Source organism: Equus przewalskii, chromosome 7 (genome assembly GCF_037783145.1).
Source record: "Equus przewalskii isolate Varuska chromosome 7, EquPr2, whole genome shotgun sequence".
Taxonomy (NCBI): domain Eukaryota; kingdom Metazoa; phylum Chordata; class Mammalia; order Perissodactyla; family Equidae; genus Equus; species Equus przewalskii.
In genome coordinates this window covers 17,960,176-17,977,587 of record NC_091837.1, presented here as the reverse complement: position 1 = coordinate 17,977,587, position 17,412 = coordinate 17,960,176, and the positions used below count along the sequence as shown (strand labels likewise).

The 17,412-nt window shown below is 49.8% G+C and overlaps 1 protein-coding gene across 6 annotated transcripts in view; it reads right to left on the bottom strand.

Annotated features, from left to right (window-relative positions):
• Positions 1-2,003: 2,003 nt before the first annotated feature.
• The window catches only part of SPRING1 (SREBF pathway regulator in golgi 1), a 95,973-nt gene continuing 80,564 nt past the window's right edge, over positions 2,004-17,412 (bottom strand). For 2 of the 6 annotated variants that reach the window (XM_070627175.1, XM_070627176.1), the window contains exons 5-6: positions 6,033-6,245; positions 2,004-3,284 (exon numbers count right to left, since the gene is read on the bottom strand). In XM_070627175.1, coding sequence (XP_070483276.1) covers positions 3,273-3,284; positions 6,033-6,245 — 225 coding nt within the window. In that variant the 3' untranslated portion in view covers positions 2,004-3,272. Of the gene's footprint in view, positions 3,285-4,597; positions 6,246-10,700; positions 11,422-17,412 lie in introns of those variants that run through there. The other 4 variants (XM_070627173.1, XM_070627174.1, XR_011541844.1 and 1 more) reach the window with 3 other exon arrangements.

Sequence of the window (17,412 nt, the reverse complement as noted above, 5' to 3'; positions counted from 1 at the left end):
CAAGCTTTCTTGCTTTGTTCTGCAGATTTTCCTGGGCAGTTTGGTGGCACTATTTCTGGAAGGGGGGGGATCCAACCTCAGCATGCGTGACAGTCACCCAGGGAGCTTGTGAAGACTGCAGAATCCCCTGGCTTGCACCCCTGAGAGTGGGAGTTGGCAGGTCGGGGGTGGGTCCCATGAATCTGAGTTTTTAATAGAGCCCTTGGGTGACTCTGATGTGGGCGGTCATTGGACCACACTTGGAGAAATAATGAGTTTCAGGTTTTTCAGACCCTTGGCAAATCAGAGACGTGAAAATCCAGATTTAAAACAAAAATCGGGGAGTAAGGATTTGTTTTCTGGAAGGGCTCAGCTTAAATAGGCATTTCCCTCAGTGCCGTTAACATATGATTCCGTTCACACTCGGTGAATCAGCGACGCAGCCAGGACTTCATCTGCAACTCTCTGGGCCAAGACGGCATACCGCCACCTTTTTACAGAGCAGCGTTGACACCCATCTGCTCAAATAAATTAACGTTTCCATCTCAAATAACTCATTTGGCTGGATCATCAAGGTTACACGCCAACTCAAAGAGAGGAGGGGAGGCAGTGCAGGGGCTGGGGAGGGGGAGGAGAGGTTTTTGCAATGTATAAGTTGCAACATTGTGGCATTTTTATAGCCAAAAAGGGGGGAGAGTGGCTGAACACAGCTACAGTGTAATTCACATGCTCTCCGTTACTATCTCCTTTCATAATTCCTGCCGATGCCTAGGGGGAGGGCAGAGCCAGAGCTAGTTAGCTGGGGGGTGCCTCAATCTGGGGCAGTATTCCCTGTGCAAAGACACTGTGTGGAGTTTGTGTGGGCATGCGCACGCATGTGTGTGCGTGCGTGTGTGTGTGTGTGTGTGTTTGGGCAGACAGTAGCGAGAAGTAGAGATTGTTCTGTAAGATCAAGAAGTTCAAGGGCACAGAGAGTATACAGCGGAAAGGGCAGGCACTTCCTTTTTTTCACTTTTCATTTTCAAATAATTTTAGAGTTAAAGAAAAGGTGAGAAAATATGTGCTTCGCCCAGCTTTCTCTAATGCTCACAGCTTACATAACTATGGTACAAGGACCAAAACCAGGAAAGGAACGTTGGTTCACGATCGTGAACTAAACACAGATCCTATTCCAATTCACTCCTTTTTCCATTAATGTCCTCTTCCTGGAGAACAGCTACTTTCAAGACAGAGAGGTTTGGGTGGGAGGCCCACCTCTGTCACTGTGAAGTTGACCATCCATCCCACCTCTTTGAGCCTTGGTTTTTTTCTCTGTAAGATGGGAGACAACCATTCTACCAACAGGGACCTTGTGATGATTACACGCAAAAATGTGTGTCCAGAGCCTGGCACGCAACTAGGCACTGATGCTGGTTTTCTTTTCCCACCCTCTTTCAAAGCAGCGTGCTCCATCTTCAAGGACAAATGAGCATTTGCTAAATTCCTGTTGGACCAGCTTGACTTAATCTCAGCTGCTGGATCAAGTGGCTCTATTTTGGACAAAAAGAAAAGACAGGAGGCAAGGAGATTAATTAGGGAGCTATTGCAACAACCCATGTTGGAGAAATCTGCGTGGTGGCAGCAGAGGGCTGGGGAGACAAACGGTTTAATAAACATTTCAAATGCAGCCTAAAGAGGAGCTGATGACAGATTGGCTGTGCAGAGTGGAAATGGGAGGAGCCAACAATTAGCAGATTACACTTTTGAGTGACTGGTGATCCCTTTAAACTGAGATGAGCAAGAGGGAACCAGCTCAAGGGAGGAGAGAGAAACAATAATAACCCTGACCAGCACTTGTTGAGTGCCTGCTGCCTGCCCGCCAGGCACTGTGCCTAGCACTTTCCAAGCACGATGTCATTGCATTCACCTAATAACCTGAGAAAACTGTGACACAGAGAAATCAAGTCACTTGCCCGCGTAATTTTTTTGGAAGCACTACCGTCCTTCTGGAAGTACTGAAGTTATGGAGTCCAGGACCGGCTACGTAATTTGCAGGGCTCACTGAAAAGATGAGAATGAGAGCCCCTAGGTCAAAGTTTATTAAGAATTTTAAGGCGGTGACAGCAGAAGAGTAAAACAGGAAAGGCCTTCTGAAAACAGGGCCCTGGGTGACGGCACAGGTCTCAGGCCTATGAAGCTGGCCCTCCTGCCCAAAATCTGGGTGAAGACAGGACCACAGAGGGACGTTGAGAAGAGAAGTGAGTTCAGGAAGAGCACTGAGGACAGCCTGCACTGAGAGCCACACCCATTGCAACTAGCAAAAGAAACTCACAAGGAAGGAGTAACCAACAAGTAAGAGAAGAAATAGGGAGACGCTGTCAGAGCCACCGAGAGGGAACAAGTCACAGGCGAGAGGACGAGGAGCAGGAGGAGGAAGGCGCCCTCCGTTTGCAGACTCGGACATCGCTGTCGGCCTTGGGGGCCCCGTCCCTGGAAGTGGAGGAGGCAGAGGGCAGGCTGCACTATGCAGTGGACTTAATGGACGTGAGGGAGCCGCAGAGATGTCCTGGCGTTCTTGTCTCAAGAAGTTCTTCCACTGCCGGGATCAAGTTTGTGTCACGGCGAAAGTGACTTTTAAAAACCCAGACTGCTTAAACACTGCTTCTCCTTTGGGCCCCACGGGCACTAAGAAAGGCTTTCCTCCTTCTGCCTCCCCTCCTCCCACTCCGCCTCACAAATGGTTGGCTGACGCTATTCTTAAATTGTGGCCGAGCGCTGGAGCTGAGGGCACCTCTGAGGATGCTTGTGCAGTGACCACTAAAATCTGCTTCTGGAGATGCAAATGCTGCCGAGGCTTCAGAGTGGTCAGCGGGGCTCGGATCCGGGAACAGGCCACTTTCCTCTGTTTGGACAGTTGCAACAAGGAGGCACAAATCATCATGGACTGTTTATTTATAGATGTTGGCTGGGCTGTTGGTCTCACTCCAAATAAAGATACTAAGAGGAAAAGAGGCAGCTCCGGGCTCATACGGACCCGCCTCACAAAAGCCAACTTGCCTTTGGTTTCACAGCCTTCTGTTTCCAGTGTTATCCTCGCGAATGTTTTTATTCCTCTTTTCCTTCCTCAGCCGTAGAGTCCCAGAGCCCCCAAAGTGTTAGAAGCCCCCAAACTATTGGCCTTATACCCAAGTATGCAAACTGCCATCGACATTGACACTGAACACCCAGACTCTCCATGGCTGGTTACTTCTTGAGTCTAATGATCTGTGTCTTCAGGAATTTTTATATTTCTAAAGTCGTAGGAGTGGTCCATTCTACAGCAAAAGCTGAATTTAAAAAAAAAATTTTAGAGCAATTTTAGGTTCACAGCAAAACTGAGTGGAAACTACAGAGTCCCCATATACCCTTGCCCCCAACACACAGCCTCCCCTACCATCAGCATCCCCCATCGGAGCGGGACTTGTTACAGCTGATGAAGCGACACCAACACGTCACTATCACCCAAGTCCACTGCGCACATTGGGGTTCACTCTTGACATTGTACCTTCATTTTTTTTTTTTTAAAGATTGGCCCTGAGCTAACATCTATTGCCAATCTTCCTCTTTTTTTTTTTCTCTTCTCTCCAAAGCCCCCCAGTATGTAGTTGTCTATTCTAGTTGTAGGTCCTTCTGACTGTGCTATGTGGGACGCCACCTCAGCATGGCTTGATGAGCAGTGTTAGGCCCACGCCCAGGATCCGAACCTGTGAAACCCTGGGCTGCCAAAGCGGAGTGCATGAACTGAACCACTCGGCCACAGGGCCGGCCCCCAGGTGTTATACATCCTATGGGCTTTGACGAATGTATAATGGCATGTATTCACCATTATAGTATCCAACAGGATAGTTTCACTGCCCTAAAAATCCTCGGTGCTCGGCTGATCCCTTCCCATCCTCCTAGCCCCTGGCAACCACTGATTTTTTTCTGTCTCCATAGTTTTGCCTTTTCCAGAATGTCATATAGTTGGAATCATACAGTATGTAGCATTTTCAGAGAAAAGCTTAATTTTTAGTAAACTTTCTATCTAAAAAAAGAAAAAAATGCATGCTTGATGTAGAAACATCCAAGTGCACCAAAGTATATGCGGTTTCCAGTGTGAACGAGTCTGGACAGCGACGCTAGGCTGCAGTAACAAAAAAGCCCTGAAATCTCAGTCGCTCGTAACACATTCATTTCTCACGGACCACGGGGACTCCGCCCACCCCAGCACACGGGCTGCAGAGTCCCTGCAGCCAGGGAAGAGCAAGAGAGTAGAAAACTCTCCTGCTTTTAAATACCTCTGCCCAGAAGGGGCACAGAGACACATGCATCCTATGGCCGGACTAGTCGCTCAGCCCTAATCCAACCATGTGGAGACGAGGAAATGGAAGTGAGCATGACCTGCTCTGCCACAAACTGAAAGTTATCTCTGTGCCCGTCCCACTCTGCAGAGGTGACGGACTCCTGTTAACAGCCGGGCCAGTGTCCTTCTAGGCTGTCCTCTAATATATGCATATTTATGTGCAGTACTCATACCTACTCTATTATACATTCACATGTCAGACATAAAACTTCTTTCACAAAAACGGGCCCATGATCTGCATGCAGTCTCGCAGTACGCTTTTTCACGTGACAGTTTATCTTGGACATCCATTCCAGTAGGGATGAGCTCAAACGTGATTTAACAACAAAACAGTGACATTAAATTACATTCTCTTTGGTGCTCCGAGCTCCTGGGTCACAGGGATGGCATTGCATTGCTGGCACCATTAATTGGGACTCTCCTGTTTACTAGGTGTTAAGCGACTCACCCCTCTTCCACCAACCCCGTGAGGTCAATGTCTTTATTATCTGGCTCCAGTATTCAGATGATGTACCTGTCGCTCAGAGAGGTGAAGAGACATACCGTCTAAGGTCACACAGCTGGGAAGTGGCAGGAGGAGATCTGGGGGACTCCAAAATTTGGGTTTTCTCCTTCTTCTTGCCTATGGTGCATTTTCAAAGCCTCAGTGTCTAGCCCAGGCTTGGTCCATCGTGGGCGCTAAGTAGTTTATTGAATACACAGCTGAGAGGTGCCCGAAGACGGAATGGAACCCCCAAAACTCTATGGGAGTGGCTGGAGGCATCTACAACACTTGCTGCCAATGCCGGTCATTAGACTCTTAACTGCAACTGGTACTTGTATTCGGCTTCTGATGATGCTGCAAGTTCCCGAGGACCTAAACCGGGTGTCTCCTCCTGAGCACATCCCACTCCCAACACACAAAAACTAGCAGAGTGTCGGAGGCACAGCAGGCATGCAATATCAGCTCTCCAAGTCAGGCCTTCCCACGTCTCCTGTCTAGATGATGCCAGCAGCCTCCCAACTGGTCCCCCTGATCCCCTTTGCTCCCCATAGGCTGTTCTCCACGCAGCAGCCAGAGGGACCCTTTGGAAGGTAGGTGAGAGCATCTCACTGTCCCGCTGGGAATCACCAGGCTCCATCTCACTTCCGCTGAAATGCCCAATTCTACCTGGTGCTGTGCCCTGAGTCCACCTCCCCTGGCCTCTGCACCTGTCCCCTTGCCCACAGGCATCCTTCACTGCCCCAGGTCTCTGCTCAAAGGTCCCTTCCAGAGGCCTTCCCTGACCCTACCTCTGTCTTCTCTGGCCCAGGGATCCTCAGCCTTGCACCAACTCCTTGTGATGGGAGCTCTCCTCTGCAGGGGAGGAGGTTGAGCGGCATCCCTGGCCCCTCCCTACCAGATGACAGTGGCACCCCCCACACCCAACAGCCACAACCAGAAATGTCTCCAGACATCCCCAAAGGTCCCCTGGGGGCAAAAGCACCCCCCCATTGAGAACTTGTGCCCTAAGCGATTAGCATGTTCAGAGTGAGCTCTCAAGAAAGGTCCCTCAAATCTTTTCCAAGAGGCTAGTATAACCTCTAAAGAGGCATTTCTCTGTGCCTTTCTGGAAGCACCCAGACCACCGACCATGGCAGCCCTAGGAGAGACCACAGCCTGGTCTTCTGTTACACAGACTAGACTTTCTGAGCAGAGATCTGTGAGACTGACTTTCGGGGATGGAGGGGAAGCCCAGGTACTCTCCGTGCTTCCTAACTGGCCGTGGAAGGGGAGGTGGAGACGGGAAGCGGCGGTCGGTTTCACTGCAGCGTCTGGGATTCCTGCCCCGAGTTCTTCCTCAGAAACCGGCGGCGGCTGCGGACAGGGGCGGCTGGGCTGAGGGGCGGGAAGCCGCTGGCCAACTTCACCCTCTCTCTGGGGCTCCTGCAGGGCAAGGGGAGAGGATGTGAAGTTGTCCCTGTAGATATAATTAACAGCATTGTGGACAAGACCACAAGTTCAGAAGGAGCTTACAAAGGAGAAATTCATGCTGCAAATGGTGACACTTAAGCCAAAAGCAATAAAATGCATTCATCTGGGACACTGTCGCCCTGGGGTTTATGGCTTCCACAGGACAATCCAGGCCTGGGCTTCAGACCTCGTCATTCTGCCACACTGTGACCCCGAGGCAGGGCGCGCCATAAACAGACCGGGAGGCTGCTCTGCGTGCCCTTGCTGCGGGCTGGCTGCTCTGGGAAGAACACGCAGCCCTCAACAAGGAAATGCAATAACTATTCTGCTTCTTGGAATGATTTGCAGATTCATGCATTCAAACATTCTTCAGATGCTGACTGGTGGTATATGTCACCATATTCCCGGTGGGATGCGACCTGGTGGTGGAAAACAGACAGCTCACTTAAACGCCAGTTCGGCCACTTACTCACTGTGTGACCTTGGGAAACTTACTTAACTTCTCTGAGCCGAAGTTTACTCACAGGTAAACCAGAGGTAAAAATACGTACCCCTGGGGCAGTGATGATTAAATGAGAGAATACATGTGAAGTGCTTAGCAGGGTAGCATCAGATGGGAAGTAGATACTGGCATTATTATTATTCTACATCCAGAAAAATGTAAATAGCTCTATAATCCTTGGACACAGCGTGCAAAGGGACAGTGGTGGACAATAAGGCTGGTTGGTGGCTAGAGCAGCATCATTTCTGGCTAAGAGTATGTAGAAGTGTAACATTTTAGAGCACAAAGGAGTATTGGTGATTATTCTATTCAATGCTCACTTGACAAGCAAGGAAGCAACTCTGAAGTGGGCGGATATGGGGTGAAGTGACTTGTCCAAGGTCACAGGGAAAGTGAAGGGCAGGCCTGGGCGGCAGCTCCGGCTTCCTGACTCCCGGAGGCGCTTTTCCGTGGCCTTATCTACCACTGATGGGTGGAGGGAAGGGAGGGACCTCCTCCCTCCACGTAAACCAAGTGCGCGGTCACAGAGAGATGTCCCAAAGGTGTGGCTGGTGGAAAACTCAAGTTGACGTATAGCATTTTTAAGGAATGTTTCCATAGAGATGCATAGCAATCCCTTATGCAGACAGAAAACAATGATTCATTCAAACAGGACATGGGGAGCGAGTAGGGGTGGTGGCCTCCTCCCTTGGAGGGATGGACAGCAAGGCCAGGCGGGGCTCCCAGAGACCGGGGTTTAAAAGCCCACGTTCCAGAAGGGGCCTGAAATCTTCTGACAGTCATGTCCGTGGATACCACCCAGCCAGTGCGTAGTCACTGAACACACACTGGGGCCTTCTGGCGCGGCCCTGGCTAAGGTGCTGACAGCATGACAGTCCCTCTCTTGAACAGCATTTCTGCCTGTATCAGTTTCCTCTCGCTGCTGTAAGGACCACAAACCTAGTGGCTTAAAATAACACAAGTTTATTATCTTACGTTCTGGAGGTCAGAAGTCTCAAACCAAGGTGTCAGCAGGACTGGTTCCTTCTGGAAGCTTCGGTGGGGGTATGGGAGAGTATTGGTTTCCTTGTCTTTTTTTTTTCTTGAGGAAGATTAGCCCTGAGCTAACATCTGCTGCACAGCATGGCTTGCCAAGCAGTGCCATGTCCGCACCTGGGATCCGAACAGGAGAACCCCGGGCTGCCGAAGTGGAATGTGTACACTTAACCGTTGCGCCACCAGGCCGGCCCCTCCTTGCCTTTTTTGACTTCTGGCGGCCGTCTGCATTCCTTGGCCTGTGCCACCTTCCTTGTGTCCCTCCGACCTCTTGTTTCCATCAGCACATCTCTTACGATGCCCACAGCACAGGCTCAGGCAGTCCTGGTCCTTAACTTCTCTGAGCCCCTATTTCCTCATCAGAAAGATGGAGAGGGGGTGACAGGGAGAGGTCAGATGAAATATATGTAAATTCCGAGCATTGCGCCCGGCACACAGGAAGGACTCGAGAAAGGCTGCAGCTTTTAGAAAAGCAGTGATTACTGTTACCGCCATCGCCATCATCTGACACCCTCCTTTCCATAACAGAGCTTGGGAGACACGAATAGAGAACAGCGACGTCTGCCTGGGGTGTCAGGAGAGACTCTGCAGAAGAGCCTGACCCCTGATCAGATGCCTGTGAAGGAACCTGACCAACAGACAAGGGGAGAAGGGCCGTTCTGGACTGAGGCATCTGCACAGCGAAAGGTCTGGGTGTCAGAAAGCATAAGGGGCGTTTGTAGCATGGCGAGTGTTCAAGTGGCCAGAGCAGTGGCTCAGGGGTCATTGCCAGCAGGTAGGACGGATGGGGATGGGCTGAAAAGTCTTTGGAGTCAGAGGGCTGGGTTCAGGTCTCGCGGCTCCACCAAAGAGCTCAGCCCCTGGGGTGCCTTCTTGATCCTCTCCGCTTCCTCCTTCATGAGGAGTGGGTGGTCAGAGCCCCTCCCTCCCAGGGTGCAGCAGTCAAAGGCCGTTACGACTTGGGAGAGGCTGAAGAGGCCACTTGGAAGGGGCTCCACATCCCTGGCAAAGGACTTTGGATGCCGAAGAACCACTTTCTCCTCTCTTCCATCCTTTCCTCGCTCGACGCGCCCTGTTCTTTTCCCGCGGCCAACAGGAAGTCTGAGCGCTGACCTTCCTAATCTTATGTTCTGTCACCATCCTCCTGCACTTAAAAATAATAGATTTTTTTCACAGGTGGAAAAGATGTTACGAGACCTTTGCTCGTCTATAAAACGTGGGTAATGATAGCATCGACCTCATGTGCTCTGAGGAGTCACGGAGAGAACGGGCAGAAGGTGTTTGCTATCATGTTGTGGGAGGTTAACAGCTTACGCTCCGGAGTCGGCCGGACGGAGCCCGAATACTGGCTGTGTCAGTTACCAGCTCTGTGATTATGGACAAAAGACTTCACCTCTCTCAGCCGCAATTCCTCATCTACCAAATGAGGATGATAATGCCAACCGCAGACGTTCTTTGGGGGAGGTACTAAGAGAATATCTAGGATGTGCTCATTAACTACTATTATTATAATTATTATATTATTATTAGTTATTATGCCCTTTCTACTTACATATGGGGAAGTTAGGCTCAGAGATGGGAGTGCCTTACCCAAGGTCACACAGCAGGTCGGTGGCGATCTAGCACACAGGCTTCTTCCTGCAGGATCAGAGGTCCAGGCGAATTCCTGGCATGAGCTCCAGGGACTGGAACCTGAGGCGGGGCAAACACTTCCCCTTCGTAAGCTGTTTTCCTGTGTGAAGGGCAAGGTGGCACCCCCCCACCGCCGCCTACGAATCCGCCTCGGTGGCCGCCACCTCCCAGGACTGCCCAGCTCTGCCTGCTGAGGAATCAGATGGCACCAGCAGACGGTCTCGCCATGCGACTGGAGCCTGCTTCGCTCCCATCATTTATTTTGGACAGGACACAAGATGGGATATCAAAGGAATCAGCTGCTGGTCAGAGGAAACAGCTAAGGGGCCAGAACTCCTCCTGGGGCTTCCAGGAGCAGAGGAAACAGCCCACGTGGATGGGAACTTGGCTCCCCCATTAATCCAACTTTATTAATTGAGACTTCATTCAAAGAGATACGAGGCAAACTAGTTTCTTGGTATAAAGCTTTTTACTAAAAAAAAAAAAACTTGGTTACATATACTTTTTTTTAACTGAAGGTATTTATAGAATTAAAGTTAAGATTGGACAGTTTCGGGCAACAGTTGAGGCCACTGAAAGGAAAAGATAAGGACTCCTGGCTCCCCACATTCGAATGAGCCCACGGATGACCGTAAACGCATCTACTCAGGGTTTTACTTTTCCATGACGCTCTGGTGAATAATTGAGCTTTTCAGACCTCTCCGGAGCAGATGCTGGTGTGAATAAAGGCTGCCTTCGCTCAAGAGAACATAAACACCCCCCAATGCCCAGCCGACGGGCCCGCAAGATGTCAGCTATTCTTCAGGCCAACAGACACTATTGCAATTAGGACATGATTGTCCCCGATCTGCTTTGACAGCAAGAAAGCTTGAAGAGGAGGTTCCAGGGAGGGTGGCTCTTAGGCTCCACAGACGTGAGCGTTAGCCAGCTTCCATCCTGGGTGTGAGCGGCCAGGTCCCGACACTGACACTTTCCTTGGCAGGGAGGGCACAGTGGAAAGAACGACGACCTCAGTCAGGCTCAGGGGACCTAAGGTCAGGTCTCAGCTGCAGGCCCAAGTCCACCCTCAGTTTCCCCCTCTGTAAAATGGGCATCTCCAGGAGCCTGCTCTCCACGTTTGGGTTTGATTTGGTTTTTATTAGACTCTAATTTTTAGAGCAGTTTGCGTTCACAGCAATATTGAACAGAAAGCACACAGAGTTCCCATTGACCCCCTGCCCCCACACATGCAGCCTCCCCATCCCCCACCGGAGTGGTACCTTTGTTGTAGTTGCTGAACCTGCACTGATGCGTCATTGTCACCCAAAGTCCATAGTTTACCTCAGGGCTCACTCTTGGTGGTGTACATTCTACAGGTTTGGACAAATGTATAATGACATGTATCCATCATCATAGTATCACACAGAATAGTTTCACTGCCTGAAAAATCCTCTGTGCTCCACCTATGCACCCCGCAGCCCAGCCCCTGGCAACCCCTGATCTTTTCACTGTCTCCATAGTGTTGCCTTTTCCAGAATGTCATAGAGGTGGAACCTACCAGAATGTAGTTTCAGATCGGTTTCTTTCACTTAGCAATAGGCATTGAAATTTCCTCCATGCCTTTTCATGGCTTGATCGCTCAGTTCTTTTTAGCACTGGATAATATCCCATTGTCCGGATGTCCACAGTTTATTTATCCATTCTCCTACTGAAGGACATCTTGCTTGCTTCCAGTTTTGGCCATTATGAAGAAAGCTGCTGTAAACAGCTGTGTGCAGGTTTTTGTGTAGAGATAAGTTTTTAACTCTCCAAGTTTTAAAACCAAACCAGCTATGGCTCAGATGAACAGCATCCTTTTAACAGCTTGCCGTGTACGGTAAGCCTGGAGGAATCGACTCTGGCATGTAAGTCGTATTGGTCGCTAGAACCTGAAAACACGTAGCTGAGAATATCAGGGCAACGGCTGAAGTGGAGACCAGAGGGGCTGGATTGTCTTTCTACCTATGGGAAACAGCAAGCTTTCGTTCAATCAGTTTTTCATAGCAAAATCAAAAGGTTATCGAGGAACCCCCCAACATCAATTACCATTGTTAGGATGACTAACAATAGAATTGCCCTCCGCTTCCACCTGTCTAGGATTCAAAAGTGCCTTTCAAATGCCAGTCCATCCATCATCGCAGTAACCCTGGAAGCGTTCCATTAGGCAAAATCTGTATTATTTTCACCACTACAAAATATGGAGTGCCCTTCTCTTGGTGGAAAAAATAACCGAGCTATGGAGTGAAAAGAATGATGGGGAGAAAATGCTGGGGCGGTGTGAGCTCACGTGGAGTGTGGAGAAGTCCCAGGCGCTGAGCGCTGCTCCCAGGCCTCAGCTGGGGCAGGAAGTGCTGCTTTTGAAAGGGTCGGGGCCGGGAAACACCTTCTGGCGACCTGAGTACCACGGGGCCCCAGGAAACTCTTAGGTTCACTGAGTTTGAGTCTCCTGAAATAATATTATTTATTATTCTTGGCTGAACGGCTCACTTACTGGGCCGCTTGAGGGAGTCATGTAATCTCTCCACTTTTCTCGCTTGTAAAGGGGTTCATTGTATTTGCCCACCTTGTGGACTTGTGGGGTCGCTACAACAATTGATGGTGGAAGGGAAAGGCCCTTTAATCATTTGGTGGGCTGCCTCAGAAACCCTAACTGCATGCAGTGGACAGCTAAATGCCTTATGTGCATGCTTACGGTCCTGGCCAGCCATCACCAACTGATGATCGACTTCACAATCAGCACACTAGTGCCCAGGCTGGGGGCACCTGGGGCAGTGCAAGTCTGGGGTAAACGCATGGGCTTAGGAGTCAAAAAGACCTGGGCTCAAATCCCAGCTCTGCCCCTTGCTGGCTGTGTGACCTTGGGGAGGTAGCCTAACCTCTCTGAGCCTCCATTTCCCACTCCATGAACTGGGAAAACCCGGTCTCTTGGGGTTGCTGTAAGGATTAAATGAAGCACATTGCATAAAGTAGATGCTTGACAAAGGGCAGCAGTTATGAAGGCCTGTCATTTTCCATCAGGTCTTATGAATTTTATGCAGTTCCAAAATGTGTGGCACTTGTATCACTCACGGGAAACCAGAAGAGCGTTATCAGCGGTACACAGAAATGCTTAGATATGTGGAATTAGGAACCAATAGAAGGGGCACATCAAACTTGTGACTTTATGGCTGCTATTGATTAGAATGGGGCTAAGTTTTTAGAAAATGAGTGAACTTAAAAATTATAGTAAGTAGGGGGCTGGCCCAGTGGCGGAGCAGTTAAGTTCACAAGTTCTACTTCAGCAGCCCAGGGTTTGGCAGTTCGGATCCCGGGTACAAACATGGCACTGCTTGGCACGCCATGCTGTAGCAGGTGTCCCACATATAAAGTAGAGGAAGATGGGCACGGATGTTAGCTCAGGGCCAGTCTTCCTCAGCAAAAAGAGGAGGATTGGTGGCAGATGTTAGCTCAGGCTAATCTTCCTCAAAAAACAAAACAAAACAAAAATTATAGTAAGTAAATAATTGTACAGGTGGACATAGAGAGGGGAAAAATTTTTAAGGTGGTGCCTGAAAGACTTAAACCACAAATGGCTGACAGCATAGGAAGAAAAGGGCTGGGCTGGCAGCTGGATCTGATCTTAGGTTTACACCTGTCAGTCATGTGGCTGCCACCAGGCTCCTACATCCCTCTGAGCCTCAGTTTCCCCATGTGTGAAATGGGATAATAATACCTAGGAAGGCGACCATTAACTAAAAAAAATGAGAGCTCCTGGAAAACTGCAAAAGCACTATCCCACACAAGAGGTTTGTTTGTTACCCCTAATGTGTGTTTGACGGGGAAGTAATCTTCACTTAGCTGCCAGCTGATGAGACCATAACAAGGGTGAAGTTCAAAATCAAGGATGGTTCAACCCCCACCCTGCCGTTTGCTGTCCTGCAGCCTTGAGTGAGTTACTGAGAGTCTCTGGGCTTCAGTCTCTGCATCTGTATAAACGGGTTGATAATAACAATACTGTTTGCAGTTCAACTCAAAGGGCCAAAAAGTCCAACAATCTCCCCCAAAACAGACAAAGGATGGGATGAGACAGTGTGGCAGAAGCTCTTCAACATAGAAACATAATCTCAGTCTCACTCATAAGAGAAATGCTAATTAAAACCACACTAAGTATGATTTTTTTCTCATCAAATTTGCAAAGATCAGGAGCCGGCCCAGCGACACAGCGGTTAAGTTCATGTGCTCCACTTCAGAGGCCCAGGGTTCACAGGTTCGGATCCCAGGTGTAGACCTACGCTGTGGCAGGTGCCCCAGATATAGAGTAGAGGACGATGGGCACGGATGTTAGCTCAGGGACAGTCTTCCTCAGCAAAAAGAGGAGGATTGGAGGTGGATGTTAGCTCAGGGCTAATCTTCCCACCAAAAATCTGCAAAGATCAGTTTGATAAAGCTGTACGGGAAGGTAAGGGGAGTAAATATGCCTTTATATTGATGATGGGGAGGAAAATTGCTACAAACTCTCTGGAGGGCAATTTACAGTTTCTCCCGAGTATAAAAGTACATATCCTTTGAGGTAGGTCTGATGTGATCACGGGGGTCCTTGTAAGAGGGCGGCAGGAGATCAGAGAGGAGAAGGCACTGTGCTGACAGAGCAGAGATTAGAGTAATGTTCTTTGAAATGGAGGAAGGGACCATAAGCCAAGGAATACAGGTGGCCACCGGAAGCTGAAAAGGACGAGAACCCACCTTCTTCTAGAGCCTGCAGAAGGAGCCTGGCCTGCCAACACCTTGCTTTTAGCCCAGTGAGATTGATTTCGGACTTCTGGTCTCCAGAACCATGAGAGAACAAATCTGTGTCATCTTAAGGCTCTTAGTTTGTGTCTAAGTGGCCACGGGAAACTAACACACACCCTTCCACTCGGCAATTCCGCTGCTAGGACTTCATCCTGCAGACACACTTGAACGGGCACAAAATGATGACGTACGAGGTTCTTCCTTGACATCCGCAGCTTGGTTATCCTGTCGATGAGCAGGCTCAGGCTGTGACTCCATGTGTCTGTGGGGCTCACGTCAAACCAAGACCTGCCTCACCTTTCCTGTTCCCCCCGAACGAGCAGGATGGTACCTCTCCAGCGCGCCCTCCCTCTGCCGACCCCATATTCAGCATTTAAATTACAGGGAGGTCTCCATCACCGCAGATTTCCAGCTGACACCCCCAGAGTCCAGCGCTGAGGGACTCCCTACTTATCTAATCCTGGGAGGGCCACGGGTGAGCCCAGATGGGGCTCCTCTCCATCAACAAACACGGGACAGACACGGTTCTTTGTCTCCAGCGCTGAGCTAGTCTTTTTCCTGCCGTGTGAGAAATACGCCTGCGTGATGTATTAACGTCTCTCAAAAAGGGAGAAAGAGGAAGGTAAAATGAATGTATTTCCATGACCTCACGGGCGAGGCCCCATGCGGTCCTCAGCACTGCACAGGAGCTATTTTCAAACTAATGTGCATGAGATAAACCTACTCGATTGAAAAATCATCTGTTACGGGAGAGCGATGGGCAAGAAATCAGTGCTGGAGCTCTCGGCGTGCTTGATTGTGGTTATAAACATCCCCGGCTGCATCAGCAGAGATGCTGAGCGTCGACCGTAAACCTTTTGCAGGGACTCAGGAGGCAGGGCTGAGAAGGCAGGCTCACAACCTGGGCCCATTTCGCTTGGAGTGCTCCCAGGCTGCTAAACGCACCCAGCGATCTGCCAGGAGCAGGGGCAAGCAAGAGAAACCTTTCTCCATGCTGCCTCTCTGGCCCCTGCGAGAAAAGGGACGGGATAAGGAGGTGGGGAGGGTGGAGCAGGAGCTGAATTCAACAAATGAAAGGGGCAGTAACTCTTGCCAGACCTGACGCTGTGCACCAGGCACACAGAAGTGTCTTCCTATGCTGAAGGAGCTTAGATGGACGTGGGGGCGCATCACGGACTTTAGAGTGAGAGACCTGCGTTCGAATCCTAGCTCTGCCATTTACACTCCTTTGTAGGGCTCTGTGCCAAACTGCGTGGCTTTGTAATCCTCAGTTTCCTCATCTATAAAATGGAGCTAATAATACCAATGCGTGGACTGCACGCTTTAGTGATAATGTATGGCAAGTGCCTGGCATGGAGTGGGCCCTGTGCAAATGGTAGCTGCTATTATTGCTGTAACAGTCTAGCGGAGAAAGAATGCAATGCGAAATCAAACAAGGAGGAAAATCACATCCAATCCCTGGGTTACATGGTTTGGACAGCGAGCGTCAGAAAATTCTCAGGAAGGAAAGTTTCCTGCTAAGACCTCTCACATTCCCTGGTCCATAAAAATCTCTCCCGTGCTTCCAAAGCCAGACAAGTGCTAGATTTCTTCAAGCCTGCCAGATGTGACAGCGATTTGCCCTTCCTTTGCAGCTCCATTGCAATATCCACTCATTTGATGTTTGTAGAAATGAACAGCATCATTCCTTCTCTGACACCCAGGTAACTCGAAAACAGCAGGTGTGTAATAAACGATCAGAGAGTTTGAGCAGAGAGTGAAGGATGCCCCGGGTAGAGAAGCCAAGGAGGTGCTGGTGGACGTGGTGTGTACGTCTGTCAGAGAGGCTGGGCCATTATACATACCTGCCTCCTCTTCAGACACCAGCCACAAGTGGGGTCCCCATGCCACCTGCCCATCTAACCAACTGGCTACAAAACCAAGGGGGTTCCTGTGACCCACTTAGGTTTGGTAATTCCCTAGGACGACTCACAGAACTCAGAAACACTATACTTACGATTATCGTTTTATTGTAAAGGACACACATCAGGACCAGCCAGAGGAAAAGACACACAGGGTGAGGTCTGGGAGGTTTCTGAACATGGAGCTTCTGTGCCCTCTCCCCAGAGACTCTGGATGGGTCACCTCCCAGCACGTTGGTGTGTTCACCAACCAGGAAGCTCCACTGAGCCTCAGTGTGCAGGGTTTTTATTGGGATTTCATTACGTAAGCATGACTGATTGATCATTGGCCATGTCATTGAACTCAGTCTCCAGCCCCCATCCACTCCCCAGAGGTCAGATTGGCTCAAAGTTCCAAAGCTCTCATCGTGTCTCTGGTCTTCCTGATAGACTGGCCCCATCCTAGTCAGATCCTCTCTTAGCATAAACTCAGGTGTGATCCAAGAGGCCCATAAATTAACGAAGACACTCCTATTACACGTGAAATTCCAAGGATTTAGGGTCTCATTTCCAGGAACCAGAGGTAAAGGCCAAATTCTTTATTATGCAACAGATGTAAAGTAGGGGAGGTCAAGAATGTGCTGGAACACCATAAAGATGGACTGAAACCTGTGACCATTCTTATTGCCTCTGGTATTTGTGTCCTGAAGAAGCTGGACCCTTCGTCACAGAGCTGAACACACACACCTGGCCCAGGAGCTGGTGTCGCTGAAGGAGGATCCAGGAGAAGGTGGGACAGCTGCAGGCCTGGCCCCAGCCCCAAGCCAACAAGGTGAGCCAGCAAATAAGCAACACTAAGTGTGAGCTGCCAAGAGCTGCTAATTCACTCCCACCCTCCACATCTCCCACAGGGATCTCTCTTTGGCACCCTCATCAAACGCATACGAGGGAGGGAATTCTGGGAAATGCAGGTGACCCCATCCAAGGTGACACATGACAAAGCCACCGTGTACATGGGCATAGTAGAAGCCCAGACCAAAGCAAGGCCGACCCTAACGATAGTGGAGAAGGAGAGAATTAAGCAGCAGCAGGAAACATGCTTCCAGAACAACCGTACAGCCCATCGCTCTAGGATAACACTGACCACTCCTTTGGTCTTTTTAGAGAACATAGACACCCTGGGAGGAGAAGGCATCAAGACACAGACCACAGGGTCTTGGGGGTTTCCAGCCCTTTCTCTGCTTCTAACTTGTTTTCTCTTCCTTGACTGACTCAAACTCTCAATGCGGCAAAGCAGACTGGC